The following is a 21889-nucleotide window of genomic DNA, read 5'->3' as shown; positions in this document are numbered from 1 at the left end:
GAATGTAAACCGTGGGGTGATTTTAAACGCACCGAGTCAAGTTCACTACTTTAAACAGAAAGTGCGGCTTCTTTTCGTTTTGATCTTAACATTGGAGAACAGGAATATTTCTGTATTTTGTTTAACACACGCCGATCTATTTCCACACATTCAGCCTGAAACTCAAATCAACGTCTGCTGCGAACCATTCCTCATGAACCCCGTCTGAAACAACCCGCAAAGAAGGAAAAGTTACAAAATTCAAGGGGTGACCCCTTTAAAAAAAAAAAAAATTAAAAAAAATCACTATAGTCATCTAGTTCAGCGATACATGTCATATAGCAATACCTCAATAACAAGAAGTTCTTCTATGTAATCAATACAGCTTTTCAGGTTATATATTTATTAAGCTTAACCGCTAAGTTATCAATTATTATTAGTTTTATACCATAGTTTGTAAATATGTATACTATGCATGTTTATGTCTCTGAATAAAGACACGCCTCCCTTGTGTCTCCATCCACAGTAAAGGCTTGATGAAGACAGCGACAGGTGTGCTGCCAGCGTGTGTGTGCGTGTGTGTGTGTCACGTGTTGATGTTTCTAGGCACAATATGGGGTATGTATCGTTGTCCTGTATCGGACTAGCAGGTTTCCCATAATGCAGACTATAGTTAGGGGCTACCGCTAGCTAACAGGAGAACGACACCATGCATATGAAAGACACAGGTTTCCATCGGAAAGGCTGCGGGGGGAGGGGGGGGGGGAAGAGGCCTGATTGTTTTTTGTTTTTTTTAACGATGACCTGAGGTCAACTGAAGAGGCGGCACCTCGCCCCGTCTTTGAAATGATCTTTACCGTTATCACAATAAACTACAGATAATCTTTATAATGTTAATTTTGAACTATCTTATCACGCTCTAAATACTCAAGCATATTTTTTTTTCTCCTCTTAATTACGACAAAGACAGACCTCTCCACGCTGGGCTCCAGTCAAACTGAGGTCATGGTTTATTTTATGGGCTTCTGTGGTCTGAACTGATCCAGTCAGGACTGTATTCGTCTCCTGCTCTCGCTCCTCCGTGACCCTGATGGCGAAGAGCACCGTGGACTGCTTTGAGCCGTTAACCGTTAGCAGGTAACTCATTTAGAGATGTTCATCTCCCCCCTTTGTGTCAACCTAAAGACGGCAAACGTTCGTGCATACTTTGATTCCCCTTGCGCGTCGGCTGAAAGCAACTCCGAGGATAAACCGCGAGAATGTGTGAACGTCATGGAGGAGCGGTTGGTATGATTTGAACCAGCGTTGTTTTAAATCCATAAAGAGAGGAACTGTTGTTACACCAGCTTGTTTTTGGGCATGTCAATGTTTTTACCATGTATACATTCCACAACCACAGCAATGTTTTCAATGACTAATTTCCTAGTTTTAAAGGCCCATGCAGGCGTTACATTCAAAGCACTCTACCAATATGGCAGACAATATAACAGGGAAGTACAACTCCCCATAAAAAATAAAGAAACCACTCAGAATAATGAAATCCCTACTAAGTTATTCTGACCCTCTCGCTGTGTCCCCCATGAAGGAAGGAGAGGAAGATTTGGTTGCTCAAAGACAAGTTTCCACCCAGAACACTTTATTTATTTATTTATTTATTCATTTTCACTTCAGTCTCGTTAGCCATCGACAGCACTGAGCGCTCGGCAGTTTTGGCACCACAAAGTATAATTATTATTTTTTTAAACTTTAAACATATGAGTGCCGAGCTTCAAATATATATTTTCTTATCACTATCATCAAGCAAAATGTATGAGCAGCGACCAGCGCGCCCACCAAAAGAATCGTTTCAGTGCTGCGAGAAGTTAAGAAAAAGAAAAGAGCACGAGGGAACACCAGGTGATTATATTCTAGTCAGGGTAAACCAGTTATCTGTGGAATTTCTGTGGTATAAACTAAAGAGGGACTTAACAGTGCTGTGTGTAACTGCAGCTTTCTCTTTGTGTTAGTCGGTGCCTGTGGTCGGTTTTCATGTGCTGTGAGGACACGTTTGCTCGTGTGACTGTGTGTTGATAGAAGTGATCGGCCGTGTTGCCAATTTGTTCTCACACGACTGGCTAGAGGCTCGAGGAGGTCAGACTGGTAAGACGACAGATGTTGGGTTGTAGCTGGTGTAGAAGGTCCGTCCTGCTCTCTGCAGCTCAGCGCTGATCGGCCCGCCCGGGTTCACCTTCAGAGGTCGTCGCCCTCTGACAAACCGCGGACTCCCTGAAATCACACACACACACACACACAGACACGGCTCATCTCTCACACTCGGACTCATTCGTGGAGCTGCTCAACCACAATTCCACCGCCACTCACAATTCCTTCTGTGTAATCTGCTGTTATGGTGACCTGCTTGTCCTCTGGGGGCGGGGTTACTGCGGAGCTATCTGTGCGTCTGCTCTGATTGGTCAGCTGAAGCCACAGTTCGTACATCTGTTGCATATCTCTCACTGTGGAGGAGTGAGGTAAAAAAAAAGAAAAGAGAAAGACAAATGAAATTAATCAGTGAAAGTGCAGAGCGGAGGACACTTCAATAAATATAATTTACCACGACAGGACGAGGAGACAGTTTCGAGCTGATGAAAGAAATCTAACAGCAGGCTCTTTCAGCTCATTTAATCACAGTAAAACTTACATTAAAGAGATGGAAAGATCAAAAACAGATGTACAGATCATGTGACAGCCCTTCTTAGTATTCAGCTTGTATACTTAAAACTCTTAAAGCACTAAGAAAAAAAGAAACAATCTTACAGCTGTTGTTCTTCATGTATGTCCAGACGTCCCTCTCCTCCAGACTGTGAGCAAACGAGCAGTTTCCGATATAGTGGCACTTCTTCTGCTTCATCACATGCACACACATCTGCAGGAGACACAGTACGGCAAAGGTGAAGGGTCAGAAAGGGATTCAAACAGCTTTCCCTGTCAGAACACATTCAGCAGAACTGAAACATAAAGGCACTTAAAGGGTAACCTGTGTTTGAAACCCAGCGTCGCTTGATGAGCAATGAGAGATGGATGAATGATGCAGATCGTTCAAAATGCCTCTGAATTAATTCTTTCTAACGTTTTAATCCTACAATCACTGACGTACTTGTGGTTGTTCACAGATAAAAGTGTCAACATGAAAAAACTGCCGGGCAATCTTGAAGCAACACAACAAGACACCGAGGGAAGGAAATGTACAACAACACCTGTCCCCGAGGGCAAAACCCGAGTCAGCTGCAGCGAGCATGTGAGAGGCCGAGGGGCGGAGACGAGTGGGGGGAGGGGGGGGGGGGAGACTCACGTCGTATTGCTGAGGATATGTGCGTGAGAAGGGCAGCGGCCGAACAACGACCCATTTCTTCTTCTCAAAGGATTTCACCAGGAGGACGCGGCGCTCTTTCGTCCAGCTGAAGAGACAGAGAGCAGACAGGATGAGCGAGTTTTACCCGCCAACTTAGACACACTCAAAACACAGCTGCATCTTCTGCCTCCGTTTGTTATCGATACAGGAAAGACCGGCTGTTTTTAACTCAAGCTCAGTTAGTTTTATGACATTTTTTAACCTCCTGTGTTTCTTCACTGAGAACGGATGACAGCGTTCCCTCGGTGCGTCATGAACTGTTCGAGTTAATCTAGTTCTTATTTTACCTCAGGTTTTTAATTGTTGGCTGAAGGAGGAAGCTGTGTTGCTGCCGTTTGATTTAATATAATATAAAAGCACTTTGTGATACAGCTTTTGTCTGAAAAGTGCTATTTAAATAAAGTTTGATTGATAACACATTAACCAAGTTCTTAACCTCTCTTTTCATTACTAACACTGAATATTGATCTGTGGCGTCAGATACAGTCATCAGCTGTTGTTGTTTGTGATCCACATGAAGTAGATGGATAAATGATTATTTGCTGTCCTCTACAGATGTGATCAGTGGGACATTCTTCACCTCACAGATAATTGAACGAGTTAGTTGATTTTATAATGACAGTTTTAGAACGGTGTACAGACTTGGAGAGTAGTTCAGGCCCTTTCCCGTGTCTGGGGTTCTGACTCACCTGTGCCGTGCTTTGGCTGTGCAGTACTTGAGGTTCTTGTCGGGCTCGTTCACCTGTCCTTCTCTCCAACACTGGCCGCACACAAACTTCATTTTCAGGTTGAGGGGTCGGCCTCTCCCCGCCACTGCTCCCAACCCTCCCACACCCATGCCGCCCATCGGGCTCACGCCACCTCCACCGAGGCCGTCTCCCCCTAATCCTCCGCCCCCCATGCCCCCCACCCCTCCTGCAGGTAAGCTGCTGTTCGGATGGGGGATGTGGATTGGCTGAAACACAGAAAAAGAAGAACGAGAACTTTTATTAAACAGCTGCTATCAAACAGACCCAAACAACCGACAGCACCTGATTCACCCAAAAATGACTTGATGAAAAGTCACCTGTCGCTCTGAATGAACAGGTGGTGGGAAAAGGACACATTGGGAGAATAACTCATTTATAACTCATCCACTTCTGCACAGATAGACGCTGCTTATCATGCTTCTCTGAGGTTTGTTACTAACTGCGGAGCTCGGACTCATCATTCATCATTGTGAACTGTGTTCTCGGGTTGGATGACCTTCTTTGTCCACCAGGACGCTGGTGCACTGTTATTTACAAGGCCATGCTCGGGCGACTCCCCTCCTACATCTGCGACCTAATCACACGGTCGAGTGTTGATTCATAGTTTGCATTCAAATGATCAGTTGTTGCTTTCTGTTCCGTTTGCCTGCACAGACCTGGAAAAAAAAGGCCTTCGTCCACTCTGCACCGTCCACATGGAACATGCTGCAAAAAGACTTGAAAATAACTGAACTGATTTCTTTAAATGCTTTTAAAATCCAGGCTGAGAACACGAGAGACGACCTCCTCGAGTTGGAACTTTAATTGCTGTCTGTATGTTGGTGAGTGCAACTGCTGCAAGACTCCTTAAAAAAAAATAGGAATTTTACTGGATAAATAAAGATTAAACAAAAATAAAATAAATCTCATCTTCATCCCCGTTGGCTTCGTCATACCATGAGAGGACATATGAGGCCATCCTCACCTTCACAGGTATCAGTATAGGTAAATAGGTACCAGCCCATTTTCCTGTCTCACCTTCTGCTGTTTCTGTGCATTCTGCTCCAACCTGTGCCAGTGTCTCTTTGACTCCTGCACCATCTCTTCATGGGTGATGCCTGCGGGAAGATATCAGGGAGCATCTATGAAAATACTGTTCTCTTAATACTGTTTTGAAAGTCAGCTGTGGTTGCTGAGCGACTGGATGGGATGTCTTATACAGAGACGTGTTGTTCTCACCGGTGTCCTGCTGCAGGACCCAGCATTTGAGCTCTATGACTGAGTGGGCAAAGGAGCAGCTGTCCTCTCGCTGGCAGCCGTAGCGGACCTCGTGGCGACACACGTCGAACTGACAGAGAGGGTGCAGGGGACGCACCTTACTGTAGCGCACATTGGCCGACCTCACCACGTGCACCAGGCACCTAAAGAGGAGAGCGGTGATTTATCTCATAGTACATCAACCCCTCTGCGGTTCCACATGAACCAAACGTATCAAAAATCTGAAAAACAACATTAAACTCACTTGTTGTCATCGAACGAGTGTCGAGCCGTGAGGTTTGAGCAAACTGCTAAGTTTTCTTTACTGCGTTTGCTGATGATGCGGGGCTTACTGTCAAAACATTCCTGTTAGGAAACAAAGATTAAGATAAGTTTAAGTCTCGTTTGTTGTGCTCAAAGGTGTACGTACAAAAAAAGAAGACGGCTGTATTACCTCACAGAGGAACATGAACATGCCCATGTGGAGCTGCAGCAGTCTGGTGACGCTGAGTGCCCGCCTCTCCGTGCTGCCCAGCGGATCAAACAGCAGCTCTCTGCTCAGCGCGCCCTTCCTCTCCTGAGTCCACACGTCGATCTCTTCCTGGCAGTAAGCAAACGTGCAGTTCTCCCCGTACTGGCACTCCTGACGCTCCTGCACCTCTACAGTAGACGGGGAGAGGTCACGCTCAAAAGGAATATAGAAACACGCCTTCTGCTCTGTTTCCATCACATTTGGCTGTATGGGGTATTACCAAAACTCATTCTACTACATGTAACATGAATACAGGTATTTTATTAACAATGTATAAACAATAATAAATGAATTGTACCTTTACAAAGTACAAATGCCCCAAGGAAGTTGTTTCTTGCCGGTCGTGGCCGGATCCGCTTCCACGTGGGGTCATCCATGTTTTTGATGCGGCACAGCAGCACGTCCCTCTTGCAGCGGTGTGCTGCCTCCGGCTGATACTTGTAGTCCATCACTCGTGGACCTGTGAACAAGGCGAGGTGAAATTACACTGAAATATAAGAAACAGAAAATATTTCATCGGGATATACATCCTGTGAACGATATAACAATTCCTATTGGTGAGTGATAGCAGCGGTTAAGCCACACTTGATATCTGAACATTACTTTTAAAGATACTACGCATGAAGTAACACGACTCCTGCCCTGGAATTTGCAATGAAGAAAAGGAGGGTCAAAGTCGAAAGGCTTGAATGAACCTATTCTGCTGTAACAGGCATGACAGGCCTGCCGAAACTCATGCGTGGCTGCCAGAGGGTTCCTGGAGAGCAGAGACAGGTTGGTTCCTCCCGGACCGTTCTGTAGAAGAGGACATGCTAAACTTAGAAATGATAGTGATAATGGGCACTGCTCTCTCTCTGTGTGTGTGTGTGTGTGTGTGTATGTGTGTGTGTGTGTGTGTGTGTGTGTGTGTGTGTGTATTACTCACCGAGTGTGCAGCACCGTGGTTGCGCATTCCAGGGATAAAGCTTTGACAGACACTTCCCCCTGCAGATGGAGACACGAGGACAGTGATGTCAGACGACACGCTGTGATGCTGCTGACTCACACTGTCTGCTGCTGACAGCACAGGTAAGACATTATTCATTCATCTGAATGCCAATTAAGGGACTACCAATGTAGCAATTACAAACGTACAAATAGTGCTGCTCTTGTTTGCACGCGTGTCAGCATTCAGTTACCTGTAGATGGTTTTAAATCACGAATCATTCCTCTCAAACTAGATTTTCTTAAAGGGATACGTCACCTGTTAAAACAACAATCTGTTTTGCCATTGGGTCATAAATGTAGTAAAAACGTGAAATGCATATTTGGCTCAATGTCAACAACAAATACGGCCGTTTCCTCTTCTGAGATATCAGAAGGAATTGGCATCTTAGTGATTCCTGGCAGCAAACGGTCTCCATGTCTGTGTCTAGAGTCAAACAGCGAGAGCGACGACACCAGCAGGCCGCCCCAGCTTCAGTCGGCCTGGGCTCCAAGGGAGGCTTCTTTTCAGACAACAAACAGAGCTTTTCCATCTCAGGGGAAAATGAAGGCGGGATGCACGACCGTTCAAAAACAGAAAATGGTTGAAGTATCCCTTTAAGTAACACAGGGCATGTGCAGAACTCTCTTTGCTCGGTGTGTGAATCATTATGGTAACTATGGAATAGTATGTGTATTCAACTTTACAATACACTCAACATGCTCTGTTTTTCTGCATTTATTTTTAAATCAAGTTATTTTCCTCAAAACAAGTGAGAGGTTTTGCTCACCAGGGAGAGTGTACTCTGACAACGAGTCCAGCCCACCGACAGTGACTCCAGTCTTCCCTTCTCCGTCTGCAGCCCCAGTGGGGAAGCCTCCCAGTGCGTCCTGCGCCTGGGTGGAGCCCTGGTCCCGCTGGGCTAGCGGCAGGTAAGACTCCAGGGGGGGCATTTCACTGATAGAGGAGGTGAAGAAGGCTGAAGGGAGCTGGGATGAGGGGGCTGGAAGGCTCGGGGAGTACGGAGGCCGGAGACCCACAGCTGTGTTGGGGAGGTTAGTTGGGATGGCCCCCTGGACTGGACTCTGGACCAGGACACAGAGAGAGACCAGTGTCAACACGTAAAACACACCATCATCTTCTGGCTCCATTTGTTAAACTTACTACAAAATTTAATCCAGACTAATGTATGCACATACTAAACACCTGTGACTGGTCATTTGTCCTTTACTCACTTCACAGACTTTGTTGGGGATGCACTCCAGCAGACTGTTCAGCTCATCTTTAAGGCTGCTGCTGCACTCGTCCATGTGTTCCGACACAGGGACGGAGTACGGCATGGGAGGCAGGGCCTGGCTGCTGGGGCTCTCAGACAGGTCCGTGCAGGGGGTCACTACAGGGGATGCCGGCTCGTCGCTGACTGGGATGGGCGTGGCTAAAGGTGCGGGGATGCACTGTGCACCTAACAGGTCAGCTGAAGAAGACAAACAATTAAAATAATAAAACGAAAAGTCCTTAATCACCAAGATAAAAAAGGGGGTCCGAGTAGGTGCAGACGTGTTAAAGATGTTTTTCAGATGCTATACCTGGTCCAATGTCGCTCAGAGATTCTAATCCATTAGATGACATCTGAAAAGAAAAAGGAAAAAAATTAGACAAAATCAACCTCTTTCCTACTCGTAATTTAATTTCAAGCCTTGTGCTCTACTCTACAACAGCACCCACCTCTCCTGTGGGTGGGGAGCTATCCCCGTGGCTCTCCCCCTCCGGAGCTGTGGATTCTGTCTGAGGGCTGACGTAAGCTTTGCGACCCTTGAGGCCGAGTTTACTGGCCAGATCCTGGGCGAGATCACTCACCTGTCTGTCCTGGAAGATGAAGGACAAGAATACGAGGTCAGCTTCACCAAGGATACGTTTCAATGACTTCATTCAGAACATAATCAACAAATCTTTGACTCAATATTTGTACTGATACAGAAAAAGAAACTGCATTCTGCATGACTGGAATGACTTTAAATGGTAAATGGTGGTTATATTGTGCTTTTCTAGTTTTTTAAAAGCTTAAAGTGTGTTTCACACTGCAGGTAACATTCACACACTGATGACAGAGGCTGCTTTGTACACTGTCCATCAGTATGAACTTATTATTATTGAACATTCACACTTTTTCCCACGCCGTTGGTTCAGCAGTGGGAGAGAATCTGGGATTGCGGGTGCACTCACACAAAGCAACCTGCACCGTCCCCAAGCCCGTGTGACTGCTCTGATACGCTGCCTCGGCCCTGGCACGGTTGAAAGAGTTATGCTTTGACTCTGTGCAGTCCATGCACGAGGATCTGTCTGAGTATGTGAAGAATAAAAATCTTGAATCTCGAGGACCCTGCAGTGTTATCGCTATATCTGACTCGATTATTTTTTTCTGACTATTATTTTTTAGTCCATCTACCTACGAACACTTCAAGATCACATAAAGCCATGCATGTGTGTTGTGTTCCTGGAGGTGTGTGCGTGCAGGCCAGAGAGGGGACAGTCCTGCTTCAGTGCAGTATGGGACAGCTGGGTTCAGAGCGAGTGCGCCCTTCATGTCTAGCCTGAGGACACTGAGGTGTGGCTGCAGGCGGGGGCTGAATCCTCGACCTTCCAGTTACACTGAACACTGAGCTGGAGAAAAAAAAAAAAAAAGTCCATTTGCGTTCACATTTCTACGTACGTGAGGTGCTGTAAGAAGACATTTGGTTCCAAACTCGTAGGCCTCTCTGAATCGACCCAGCTCCCTCAGACAGATGGCCTTGCGGTACAAAGCTCTGCGACTGCCTTCTGACACAAACAGTGCACTGTCACAGTCCTGAACGCCTCGCTCGTACTCCCTCTGAGACACAAAAACAGGCAAATACTGTCAGTGAAACATGCTTATGTTTTTAGCAACACGGCTAAAGCTTCACTTGTATTTCAGCAAGACAATTCATATAGTGTACAATTAACCCCAAATAATTCAGGGCTATGGAACGGACATGCTGTCGAAACTATCTGTAAATGTTTGAAAGGTGAACATGATAGTTAAAGCTGACAAACAGCAGATTCACTATGTGATGTGGGAGACAAAGAATGCATGCGAGTTATGCATCTATTCATTCACTTAATGTTTGAAAAACAACAACTGTTACCTGGTCGATGCTAAAGTCAAACTAACTCAAAAACTCGACTGTGTTGCTGCGTTTTATAAAATCGACACCTGCAAGTGGCACGTCCCCTCTTTCTCTCACCGTCTGGTAGAAGGCGGCAGCTCTGTTGACGTAGAGGCACTCCAGCAGCTCATGGGGGATGACGAGGGCCTCGGCCTGAGCGTAGCGGGCGACACTTATCCCCTCTCCATACTGCTGGGTAGCCTGACGACAGTCCCCGTCTCGAAAAAAACAATTGCCCTCGTCCAGCAAGTTACACACCAACTGGGTCAGAAATGCCTGAAGGGAATGTGTGGAGAGATCGAACGGAGATTAAATGATGAGAGGGGCGCATAAATAAATAATGGAAAGGTAATAAGAGAGGCCAAAAGGCACAGGAAGAGAAGATTATGGACAAGATAAATACCAATGGCCAAGTTCCCTATAAAATGTATGCATTTAAAAATGTAAAAGAGGAAGGTCATTGTGAAATCTGAGTAACTAATGGGAGAGGATATTGTAAATAAAAATGAACCTCATAGCTCTCCGGCTCTGGAAAAGGCAACGACGATCTGTAAACAGAGAATAAGGGAGGGTGAAAAACATCTCAGATATGTAAAACATCTTGTTATTTGTAATGGAGAAACCCAAAGCCAACGTCCAATGTGTTCACTTACTGGATAAAGCTCATCGCTTTCTGAATTTCCTCTCTTCGCTTCAGTCGTTCTGGATCCATTGCCTAAAAAAAAAAAAAAACAGTGTAAAAGTTCACTTCATGCACAGCCCAATTAACATCTGATAACTTCAGTCAAAGTGTGAAACATGCCCTGAGTGGTCTAATGAAGATTGTTATGTTTCACATAAATTAATACTGGTTTTTAAAACCTCCTAAATACAGGAAGTCTTCATGGACAAACCTGGGCCTGTCATTAAACCAAACTATACAAAAGGGATAAAAAGGTTCATCCTAAAGTTATGATAAAATCGATTCAAAAGTGTCGAGGTTCACACCTGTACTCTGAAAAAAATTAATCTCAACAATACAGTGAGCGCCAGCAGCTGTAGAGGAAGATTTAGAAAAATGAGGAAGAAGATTTAGTCCTCAGAACAGAAAATAAAAAGAGGTGAGAAGATAACAGAAGAGAAAAAAACTGTGTGCAAATATTACAAGAAAACAGGAAACTACACAAATAACACAACCAACATGATGCACCAACATTTAATCAACACCTCAATGAGAAGCTCCGATCACCTCTTCTTGATGAGAGAAAAATAAAAACAAGCAGGTCAGCAGCTCCTAAAGGAATCTTCTTCAGTCATTTGTCTCATTTAGTGAAACAAATGGAGAGAGACTGATATCATAAGTTAGTGAATGATTAGATCCACACCATGCACACATCAGACTGATGTAAACAATCAGAAATAACTCCATCTCTTAGAGAGCTTTCCTTCTGTGTTGTGACTGAGTTCTACAACAAATGTTTAAAGATTACATTTCAGTTTCATTTATTTTTTGTAGGGTCACCTGAACATTTTTATTATAAATCATCAACCACAACACTGATAAGAAACAGCGTTGACTCAGCCTCCACACTCAACATGAACCCATGAAAACGACATCTTTAAATGATTCAATGCACTTTAAAAACGAAGAATGAGCAGAGTTTTTTTACCTGTCGGAGGTTAAGATTAGCCAGCTAATGCTACCTGCTAATCACCTGAAGTCAGCTAAGCTAACGAACAAACATGAAGAGAGCAAAGTTTCCTAACAGTGTAGTCATCGTGTACAATTTTTAATAAACAATATATTAGTTATCGGGTAGTTCTTTTAAATAACTACTTTTGTAACTGACATAACGGGTAGACTGTAAATAACCCCAGCTAGCTCCCAGGTTAGTTAGCATGTACAGGTCAGCTCACACGACAACTCACCGAGAGTTCAGACCTTCAGATCAGATGTCGCTTCACAAACTGTGAGGAGGAGATTTAACAAGCCGAGTATGAGTAAAGATCCAGGCGCATACTTGTGTCTTGAGTGTCCCTGTCATTTGGTGTGTAAACGACAACACGAGTTTCTCTGCGCCGCGGCTGCAGCTGAATACTGGCGTGCTAACGTTAGCTTGTGAGCTGAGTGCTAGCTGTTAATACCGCCGCAACAAGTTTCAAGCAGAGGCCACAAGAGGGCGACAAACTCAAAACAACCAGCTCTACTGGACAGGTTTTTATTTAGAACAAATTATCAGAGGGAATTAAATGTTTGCATACGAAACAAAAGCATGCACGGAAATATATGCAAAGAAAAGACATTTCAATAAAAAATACAAACAAAAAAAGACAGTTAAACACTGCGGGGGGTTGAAGCATCCAACTTGTCATTAACATTTCAATTAAGTACTTAAAGTACTCACTAAAAGTTTAAGAATAACGACATGACTTCGTTTAATTTGTTAAGGGACTCACTATTTGCAGATATCACTTTAACAGATAATTAGTATTGTTTACATTCATTTTCATGAAATACGTTGTTATGGAGGGTTTGCTTTTATCCCATTCGCATATATTTACCATGTTGGATGACCATCCATATATATATATATATATACCAAACTCACAGAGAGAGAGAGAGAGAGAGAGAGAGAGAGAGAGAGAGAGAGAGAGAGGACAATATTGCAATATATAATCAGGTTATTGAACATAAACATGTTTTAAAGAGTAATTCTGTTCATGCTCAGTGGGTGATGGTTTAAGGGTTACATGTATTTCACAGTGAAAGATTTCAGAGCCTTATAATCAGAATCAAAATCAGAAATACATCATTATTGCCGAGGGGGAAATACTTATGTTACTGTTAGTTTTCATACAATCCAGTTCTAGGAAATAAAATAGAATAGATATAATACAATAAGCATCAACATAGGAAATAAGCATAATAATATAATGTATAATAATATTATAATAATAAACAATATAAGCAGCATTAGGTAGTTAAGGTGCAGGGATAAGGGGGAAAAAAAGTTGATAAAGTTCACAGCTTCGAAACTTCGTTTGAACATTTCCAAGGTCATTTATCAACAGTATTAAGAACATATTTAGAATCTAAATTCAATATTTAGAAACTCAGGACATGTATTTCTAACATTTAGAAAAAAACATGTAGATATAATGTTGAACATTTATAGTTGTCACTGAAATGATCTTACATTTATATTCACCAAAAGTAAATATGACAAAGTTCATAAATATTTCTCTAAATGTGAATAAAAAGGGACTGCAATTATTATGTTATTATTATGATGTTTTAAATGGGGAGAAACGTCGCTGTTAATCTGTAGTGTACCTCTTAACAGCCGAGTCGGTGGACAAACAGCAGGCGGCTGTAAAAACACCTGTACATCCATTTCGACCAACGAAGAAGAAACCTCGGCAGCATGACGTCACAAGATTTACAAAAGTGTGTGCGCGGCGCGGAAGAGCGGCGTGTGTTTCCCCCCCATCTACACACTCTCTGTGGTAAGGTTCAGAGCTTCAATATGAACTTTAATAGTGAACAAATATCCACAGGACTCAAAAATACACTTTTTAAAAGTCGGCACAGTCACGTGCGGTAAAGAGAGACACAAACTGTCAATGTGTTTTATATGATGCGCACCTCTACAAGCTAGCACCTGTGAGGCTAAGTAGCTCCCTGGACTGTTCATAGTTTTAAAATGTTTGAGAATGATCCGATAGAAACACATTAAAGTGTATGTTCTACATTTTGGGAATGTCAGTATTGTCCTTCATTAAACTTTAATGTTTGGTAAAGTTACTAAAATTTTGTCATTTTGTGTGTCGTCTGTTTTCTGGATGTTTCTGTAGAGTCACCATGGCCTCAGATGATATTTCTCAGTTGGTTGATGCTCTTTCCAAAACTCATGTTGGTGATGGAGAGTTGAGCTTTAAAGGTTTGGGACTGAAGCTGGACGACGAAGAATCAGGTGAGATAAAACACAGGCTTTAGCTGTGTCCTCTTTAGTGGATTTATTGTGATTTTGTTGTTGTTGTGTAGATAGATAGATAGATAGATAAAGCACTAAAAATAAGAGCAAGAATAAAAATCATACATCCACCAGGATTTAACTTAAATATTCCACCTAGTCAAAAAAGTGTGAAGTTAACTTTGACATTTGTAGGCCATGTTTAACAGAATATAAACATACTTTACTGGAGTAGATGAACATGATCAAAAAACAGTGATGACATTTGTAAGTGAGCAGTATTGATAAAAAAAAAAGCAAAATTCAGAGATGCATATATTAAAGTGTAATAGTGAGAATAGACAAGTTTGACTATAATGATGAATGTACAGTATAAGACATATAAAGTGGACTTCAATGATACCCATCACACTTTTGTTCTCAGGCTTGTCCTGGTTTTCCCTTCACACCTGGTTTTCCCTTCACACGTGTCACATGGTTTTCCTGTTTTTCAGTAAAGGACCTGGTCCGAGAGATCGAGCGGTGCCAGGATTTAAGAGCTCTGCGTCTGGAGGGAAACACTTTGGGAGTAGAAGCAGCCCATGGCATCGCCAAGGTCCTGGAGAGCAAAGATCAGCTCCAGGTGCTCCTAAGTTCATAGTGTTCATACAAAGTTATAATAATAATAATACATTTATTTTTAGATCACCTTTAAAAACAACTGTTTGTAAAGTGCTTTACAGAGAAAAACAAACACGTCAGTATTTAGGGAAAGAAGGAACAAACAGACGGACCAAACAGGAAGTGTAAAAATAATATTAAAGTAGATAAAAGGCAGGTATGAGGCAGTTAAATACACTGAGGGAAGGGGCGCCGATAGCACAGCGGCAGTGCGCGCGCCCCATGTAGCGAGGCTTTGCTCCTCGCGCGGGCGGCCCGGGTTCGCGTCCGGCCTGTGGCCACTTTCCCGCATGTCTCTCCCCACTCTCTCCCTGTTTCCGACTCTATCCACCGTCCTTCACTATCAATAAAGGCCAAAAATAAACCTTTAAAAAAAATTAAAAAAATACACCGAGGGAAAATTAGTTTAAAATCAACCCGGAGAGAGCTAAAAAAAAAAATAAGTGAGGGAGAGGGGGGGCGTCATCACATCACAGGCTGTAAGCAGAATGACATAAATGAGAGATGGAGACAGCAGAGGGCTGGAGAGTTAAATTGTAAAAGGAATTTAAAAAAGAAATACTAAGAGCAGTGAAGTAAATACAGGAGGGGAGAAATTAAAAGGCTAAAAGATATGAGGAGAGAGATAGAAAGGGTAAAATCAATTAAATTAATGAGGGAAGGGAGAGATTAATAGAAATGTTAGTAAGAAACAAACATTGGCTCAACATCACACTTTCGATTGACCCGTTTGTCGGAGAGCAGCGAAGGTTATGCTTGTCACAATATTCTTGCTGCTCTGTATTACTAAGATCTCTGTCCGACCAGTCACATTTAATGTCATGTTAACCCTTTGTATCTTTTCAGAATCAGTTTAATTGCCAAGTACATTCACATATACGAGTATTAGTATATTGGTGCGAAAGAAAAATGAAGGCTAAAATAACCACTATTTTAATAAAATAAAATATGAGAACAAAGGTTATCAATGCTTTACTCTTTCTCTCATTTAACAACTTTAGCAAATCCATCAGCGCTGTTGAATAAAGAACCATAAAGGAACTTTACTTTGTGGCTTATGAGAAGAAAAAAACAGCTAAGAATCCAAAAAACATCCATCCCCCTGTTCCTCTCACTTTTATGCTCAACTACAGACTTTGGTTTTGTTTCCCTGCAGCAGGAAAACTTTCTGTCACCACCCGTCTGCACTGTGTTGAATAAACAAACAGCAGTACCATGTTGTTTTCAGTCTCTTTATTTACTCGCTGTGTCTTGCAGAGATGCTATTGGAGTGACATGTTCACCGGGAGGTTGCGCTCAGAGATCCCTACGGCCTTGGTGAGAATTCATCCTCTAGTTTTCTGGTTCCAGTCAAAGGAAAAACGACACTGTTCAGCATGTTTTCAGTTTGTCGTTTATCTCGATTGTTTTGGAGATTTGAACTGTTTTTATTAACTTTTTAATGAACACTTTTTTTTTCTTATGTGTCCCAGTGATTTCATGTATTGATAAATGAATTGTTGCTTGCATTTTATGCCTGACATGTCCTCTGTCTGTGCTTTCATCAGAGATCCCTGGGTGGTGCAGTGATGTGCGCAGGTGCCAGGCTGACTGAGTTGGACCTGAGCGATAACGCGTTTGGGCCAGATGGTGTAAAGGGAATAGAGCAGCTGCTGAAAAGCCCCTCCTGCCACACATTGAGGGTGCTGAAGCTCAACAACTGTGGCATGGGTATCGGGGGAGGAAAGGTGAAAACCTTTTAGTCCACCTTAACTTTAGCATCTTTCATCCTGTTCCGCTCAGGGCTTATTTTTATTCACATAATGGAGTAGATGGTGACGGTGCTGTTTGCTGTTGTTTAGATTCTTGCGGATGCTCTGACTGAGTGCCACAGACAGTCGTCGGCCCACGGAGCTCCACTTAAACTGAGAGTGTTCGTCGCTGGAAGGAACCGTCTGGAAAACGAAGGAGCAAATGCCCTGGCCAAGGCGTTTCAGGTAGAAAACCTCCCGAACTGATGAGTAGTCCGTGATGATCCGTCTCCTGCACTCACACTTGATGCTTCCTCTGCTGAAGTCGTTTGGCAACCCCGCTCACAAAAACGTCTGTTTTCATCCCTTGAAACTGACCAGTGCGCACACACTTTTGTAAATTTTCTGAAGTATTTTTATCCTTCCTCTTGGAGTGGTGCCGCCACCACAAATGAATGAAAGAAAAAAAATCCCCCTTTAATTTTTTTAAAATGTTCCCACATTGATTGAACTCTTAAATTATACTGGTTTTTTGGGATTTATAGAAGTGTTTTTTTTTTTTTTTTTTTTCTTCAATTGAAAACAAAGAAACACTCACTGCCACCTAACTGAATAACATTAGTAATGTTTTAGACTGGTGGAATTTTATTTCATGATAATTTGAATGAAAGAAAATGGAGAACTATTTCATTATCGGTTCACAGATTCATACACATTTTCCAAATGTCCTCTGTTCACTTTAAATGTGAGGATTTTCAGCTTTTCTCATTGTTCCGGTTGGTGTGACAAAGATAGACATCTGAAGATGCATCCTACATCTTAAACTGATTTAGATCTTCGATGACAACCTCTTAAACTTTGTTGTTTTTCCTCGTTAGCTGATGGGAAGCCTGGAGGAAGTCCACATGCCCCAGAACGGCATCAACCACGCAGGCGTCATTGCATTAGCTTCAGCCATGCGTCACAACCCAGAGCTGCGTGTGCTGAACTTCAACGACAACACCTTTACTAAGAAGGGAACGCTGGCCATGGCCCAGGTGAGGCCTGTTCACACATTAACTACAAGTGCAGCAGACATGCACACAGCAAACTAAAAATAAAAAGTGTTCATGGGTTTTCATGCAGGCTCTAAGGCACCTCAGAAACATCGAGGTGATCAACTTTGGTGATTGTCTGGTCCGCTCAGAAGGAGCCATCGCTCTTGCTGCCGTCCTCAGAGAGGGATTACCAATCCTCAGGGTCTGGTCAACTTCACATGCCTGAATTTATCGTCTGTTTATTTGATCGTCAGCAGGTTTATAACGTTATTGTTTTCTTTTTCTTTAGGAGCTTAATGTGTCATTTGGAGAGATCACAGAGGCAGCAGCTCTGGTTGTAGCTCAGGCTATAATGGACAAACCTCACATGGAGAAAGTGGATTTAAATGGTAAGCACACTGTGAGGAACTGGTGCCACTAAAGCTGTATAATGAGCATCTACGTTAATGAAGCCCTGAAAAGTTTTAAACGATTTTTCGACTTTTTTAAAAAAAAATGTGGGGAAATAGTTTAATGAAATGTAAATGCTGCAAGGATTTACTTTTTTTCCATTTATTTTTCAACCTTAGACACTTTTTGTCTTTACGAGAAATACTGGTAATCGGGTGCTGGTGGGGCAGTGGTTTGGTTCACGCCCAGCCTGTGGCTCCTTACCCGCATGTCAAGCCCCTCTCTCTCTCTCTCTCTCCTGTCATATCTCTCTCATAAAGGCAGAAAAATCCCCAAAACAAATCTGAGAAAAAAGAAAAGAAATACTGGTAATCATTGTGTGTGTGTGTGTGTGTGTGTGTGTGTGTGTCAACAGGTAACTGTCTTGGAGAGGAGGGCTGTGAGGCTTTGAGGGAGGCCATGGAGAACATGGAGAAAGGAGACTTGCTGGCTTCTCTCAGGTAACATGTTCATGCGTGTGTATGTGCAACACGCAATAATCCAGCAACTCTTCTCTTCAGCTGTCATCCTCTGAAAAAAACCAAATCTCACGTCTGATCAGCATCTTCGTTGAGCAGGAAGCACGTTTACTGAAATATTAAACTCATGTGCTTACCCTGATGTCATCGTAGTGATGATGAAGGAGAACCGGACGATGAGGATGATGATGAAGATGAAGACAACGAGAACGAAGATGATGATGAAAGTGACGACTGTAACGAAGACGAGGAGGACGGTGAAATTTCAACAGGAAATGGATCTCCACGAAAAGACGACAGTCCGGAAAAACTTCAGATCCCAGTACGACATCAAACACACAACTTGGCGTGTTTAGTGTGCTTATTGTTCTTTATTACACAACTGTTGATTTAATGCAAATCTCTATCTTGGACAACAAAATGACTTCCTGTTGGGACTTTTACATGAATGTTACCTAACCCATTAAGTCTGTGTCGTCCACCCTGTCAGAGTTAGTTCATACTTTTGATAAGACAAAAAAACCAAAGCTCATTGTGACTTTGTGTCCTTCCTCAGGCAGAGATGGCGTCTTTCCTCAGCTGCCCCTCTGCAGAGAAGCTCCTTCAGCTGGGAGAGATGAGAACAAACTTAAAACAACAGGTAGTTTGTTTGTTTTTTTAATTAATTAAATTAATGTCATTTATCCCAGCGGGTCAATCCTGTGTAGCTGTTAGTAACCTGCACATACACAGAGTGGATTTAATCAGCTAATCAGACATGTCCGTTGTCAACAGGTGGACGCATCGGACCCACACAAGGCAGCTGATGTTGTTCTGAAAATAGCTTCTCTATACAGCGAGGACCCGGAGACCAAGACGGCTGTGTTTGAGTCTATCGGTGAATCAAAAGCTTCTATAATATCGGTTTTCTTTTAGTATCCAGTTTAAATTGCTGCTGCTGACAGATCTCTTTTCTCGATGGATCCATGTCTTGGCTGTGAGATTTGTCCCAGTAGGATGAATTCTATCACTGTGTGTCCTACAGACGCTGTGTTGAAGAAGATCTTGTCGGGTTCAGATCTTCACTCTTACTGCTTCCTGTCCACGCTGCTGGTCATGATGGGACTCCTCAAGGTGCCGTGTTTGTGACTCGTCTTTGATAGAAGTAACAAGCATGGGGTTGTTTGTCTGTTGACTGTTCTGGATTATTTGACTGAACGGTTCATGTTGTTACAAGATGGTTAATCATGTTTTTAATGGATCAGGAGATGTTAAGGGAGCAGAACAGTAAAAAGACAAACTGCGTCTAAGCAACCCGAGTCTCTCACAATATTTGATATTTATTTTCTTGTGGTTGCTGTGCGAGTTACAGTTGTGACCTGTAGATGTGGGGGGGGGGGGGGGGGGGGGTCTAGATTGTTGTCCTCTGAGATTTTGATTCATAAAAAAGGTGATTTTTTTTGGAGGGGGGGGGAACAGTCACTCCCTGTTAAGTGCTAAGACTAGCTCTTTAACCAGGAGAATGACAATTGGAGCAGCAAGAAATTCAGCCAGTCTCATCGATGACGAGTAGATCCTGAAGTGTTTACTGATTTACAACAAAAACCCATTGATGCAGAATCATGTTGAATCCAAAAATAGATTCAGGGTTGAAATCGAATTGAAGATTCCCAAACCTGTTGACCTGCAACACCGACAACCACAAACTCCCTCCTGAACCTCTGACTGTTTAGCAGGTGTCTGTGTGCTCTCTCCAAGGTGCTGAATCTGGAGTCTGGTTTACATGTTTGAGCTCCTTCATTTGAAGTTCAGTTTGTGTTCGAGTCCATCTGCTGTCAAATCAAACATGCTTCTTGTTTGTTGAATCGACAGTGACTCCTTTGTTTTGTTCATGGTTGACATAGAGTTGAGTATTGTTGCTAAAAATGCATTTACATATATATATATATATATATATATATATATATATATATATATACATATAAACATATAATTATGTTTATTCTTAGTCACATAGGGGCTGCTAAATCTTGTTTGGGGGATTTTGTATACAGAGGGGAGGGGGGACACCGGGTGTGTATTGTAACTAATGTCTTGTGTCCTGCCTGTCTGTATACTGCTACTGGATGCCTTGAATTTCCCTCGGGATCAATAAAGTATCTATCTATCTATCTATCTATATATATATATATTTTTTTTTTTAAAGTTTCTGCTTTGCTGTTTTGTGTTTCAGGGAGAGGGGAAGGTGAAAAAGGTCTCCCTGGTCCCAGGTCAGCTGTTGAGTTTGGAACATGTGGTCCAGCAGGAATACTTCCACCATCACCACGCATCAACGCTTCACACCGTCATGAACAAGTAGGGTCATCGTTTATCCATTCAAGTTTGGCCTTAAGATCTACTTCACAATATCTCACAGAAGGTGTCGTGTGTGGGTTTGCAGGAACAGGGAGGCTCTGAAGTCATGCAGCGGTGCCGCAGAGAGGTTGAGATCGGCCCTGAAGAAGAAGTGCAATGACCAACACTGATGGAGCACCGGGAGACAGACGTGCACTGTACCAACATGAAACCTCCTCACTTACACAACCAACAGGGACACTTTACACTTAAACAAAAGGGATTCAGACAACCACTTAACCTATCTCCACTTCTGATTAGTAAATGTTATGAAGGAATGACACATACTGTCCTGAATCTCTTGATTTTTTTTATTTTTCTACTTTTTCTTGTGACTTATATTTTTATAGAAATATAGATACAAATAACCCCAAAAAAAATAGAAATACACATCGGTTGACTGTTTGAATGGATGTGTTAAAAAATGACTCTGATTGTAATAGTTTTTTGGAGCTAACATTAGACTAACAATCTGGGACCTTTATCAACATATTGCTTTGGATGATTGCATTGAGTTTAACAGTTCAGTGTTAGAGAGCAACACATGTGTTTCACAGAGGCTCAGGCAAAGGAAATGACTGGATCAGATCTTTACATTCTGCTTTTAAGATGCAAAAACAGTCATAAATGTTCTGTATCTTTAGACCTGTATTAAACAAACTGGTATTTGTTGTAAAGCTTTGAAATCGACTGCTGGAACAAAATCAGTAGAACTGATGGGATGTGTTTTTTGTTTGTATTTTTAATTTCTGGCATGTTTTTTTTTTTTTCAAAGTTATCTTCCTAAAAGGAATGAAAACAAACTGTTTGGTCTCATAACAGTCGCTGCTTCTGAGGTCCATTTAGAGCGCCGCGTGCACCTGACTGAGCAGGAAGTGTGCGTGCGTGCGAGCGCGCGCATAGTGTACCGCTCAGGGCACGAGGATCACTTTTACCTGATGTTGCTTCTCTGTTTCTTTTAACGGTCTGTACTCTCGCACTGTATGTGTGTTACCTCATGTTTATGCTAGTTAAAACGAATTTAAGGGAAAAACACCGTCATTGCATTTAGAATAATCTTACACTGTGTGGACTGCATTTACATTTCCAGGATGATTTGCTGTTTATTTGTACTGAAGTCTCTGTCAGAAATACAACTAACAAGGAAGAAGTCTCCTTGTGTTGTCTTTGGTGTTACAGACATTTATGCATT

General features: G+C 42.6%; 2 protein-coding genes across 3 annotated transcripts; one reads left to right on the top strand and one right to left on the bottom strand.

Annotated features, from left to right (window-relative positions):
• Positions 1-1614: 1614 nt before the first annotated feature.
• zc3h7bb (zinc finger CCCH-type containing 7Bb) lies at positions 1615-12207 on the bottom strand. 2 transcript variants are annotated; one of them, XM_079372407.1, is made up of 21 exons: positions 11945-12207; positions 10690-10751; positions 10548-10584; positions 10115-10312; positions 9562-9720; positions 8577-8717; positions 8438-8480; positions 8087-8325; positions 7642-7936; positions 6813-6871; positions 6583-6682; positions 6186-6347; positions 5810-6015; positions 5621-5721; positions 5338-5519; positions 5137-5216; positions 4060-4325; positions 3311-3416; positions 2776-2884; positions 2374-2474; positions 1615-2244 (listed from the first exon to the last, which is right to left on the bottom strand). In XM_079372407.1, exons 2-21 carry the CDS (start codon positions 10746-10748, stop codon positions 2209-2211), a joined length of 2679 nt encoding a protein of 892 aa, XP_079228533.1. In that variant the 5' UTR covers positions 10749-10751; positions 11945-12207; the 3' UTR covers positions 1615-2208. The 2 variants fall into 2 exon arrangements, with proteins under 2 accessions (XP_079228533.1, XP_079228532.1); XM_079372406.1 differs by having other exon boundaries at positions 2341-2474; positions 11945-12206.
• A 1203-nt stretch (positions 12208-13410) lies between these two features.
• rangap1b (Ran GTPase activating protein 1b) lies at positions 13411-21847 on the top strand. Its single transcript, XM_079372173.1, has 16 exons — positions 13411-13522; positions 13871-13989; positions 14484-14611; positions 15907-15966; positions 16197-16376; positions 16491-16625; positions 17258-17416; positions 17505-17618; positions 17706-17805; positions 18222-18306; positions 18478-18646; positions 18881-18964; positions 19099-19201; positions 19349-19437; positions 20537-20658; positions 20744-21847. The coding sequence occupies exons 2-16, from the start codon at positions 13878-13880 to the stop codon at positions 20826-20828; spliced, it is 1725 nt and encodes a 574-aa protein (XP_079228299.1). The 5' UTR covers positions 13411-13522; positions 13871-13877; the 3' UTR covers positions 20829-21847.
• Positions 21848-21889: the final 42 nt, after the last annotated feature.

The sequence above is a fragment of the Symphodus melops genome, assembly GCF_947650265.1.
Source record: "Symphodus melops genome assembly, chromosome: 21".
Lineage (NCBI taxonomy): Eukaryota > Metazoa > Chordata > Actinopteri > Labriformes > Labridae > Symphodus > Symphodus melops.
The sequence above is the reverse complement of the archived record's forward strand: the minus strand, read 5'-3'. Positions and strand labels throughout refer to the sequence as shown.

What these genes read in the sequence shown, in the direction of transcription:
- rangap1b (XM_079372173.1), top strand. Translation starts at nt 13,878, where the DNA reads ATGGCCTCAGATGATATTTCTCAGTTGGTTGATGCTCTTTCCAAAACT. An exon ending in TGGGTATCGGGGGAGGAAAG is followed by an intron (nt 16,377 to 16,490) that starts GTGAAAACCTTT and finishes GCTGTTGTTTAG; the next exon opens with ATTCTTGCGGATGCTCTGAC. An exon ending in GAACGCTGGCCATGGCCCAG is followed by an intron (nt 17,417 to 17,504) that starts GTGAGGCCTGTT and finishes GTTTTCATGCAG; the next exon opens with GCTCTAAGGCACCTCAGAAA.
- zc3h7bb (XM_079372406.1), bottom strand. Translation starts at nt 10,748, where the DNA reads ATGGATCCAGAACGACTGAAGCGAAGAGAGGAAATTCAGAAAGCGATG. An exon ending in CTGCCGCCTTCTACCAGACG is followed by an intron (nt 9,721 to 10,114) that starts GTGAGAGAAAGA and finishes TTTGTGTCTCAG; the next exon opens with AGGGAGTACGAGCGAGGCGT. An exon ending in ACCACGGTGCTGCACACTCG is followed by an intron (nt 6,683 to 6,812) that starts GTGAGTAATACA and finishes CCTCTTCTACAG; the next exon opens with AACGGTCCGGGAGGAACCAA.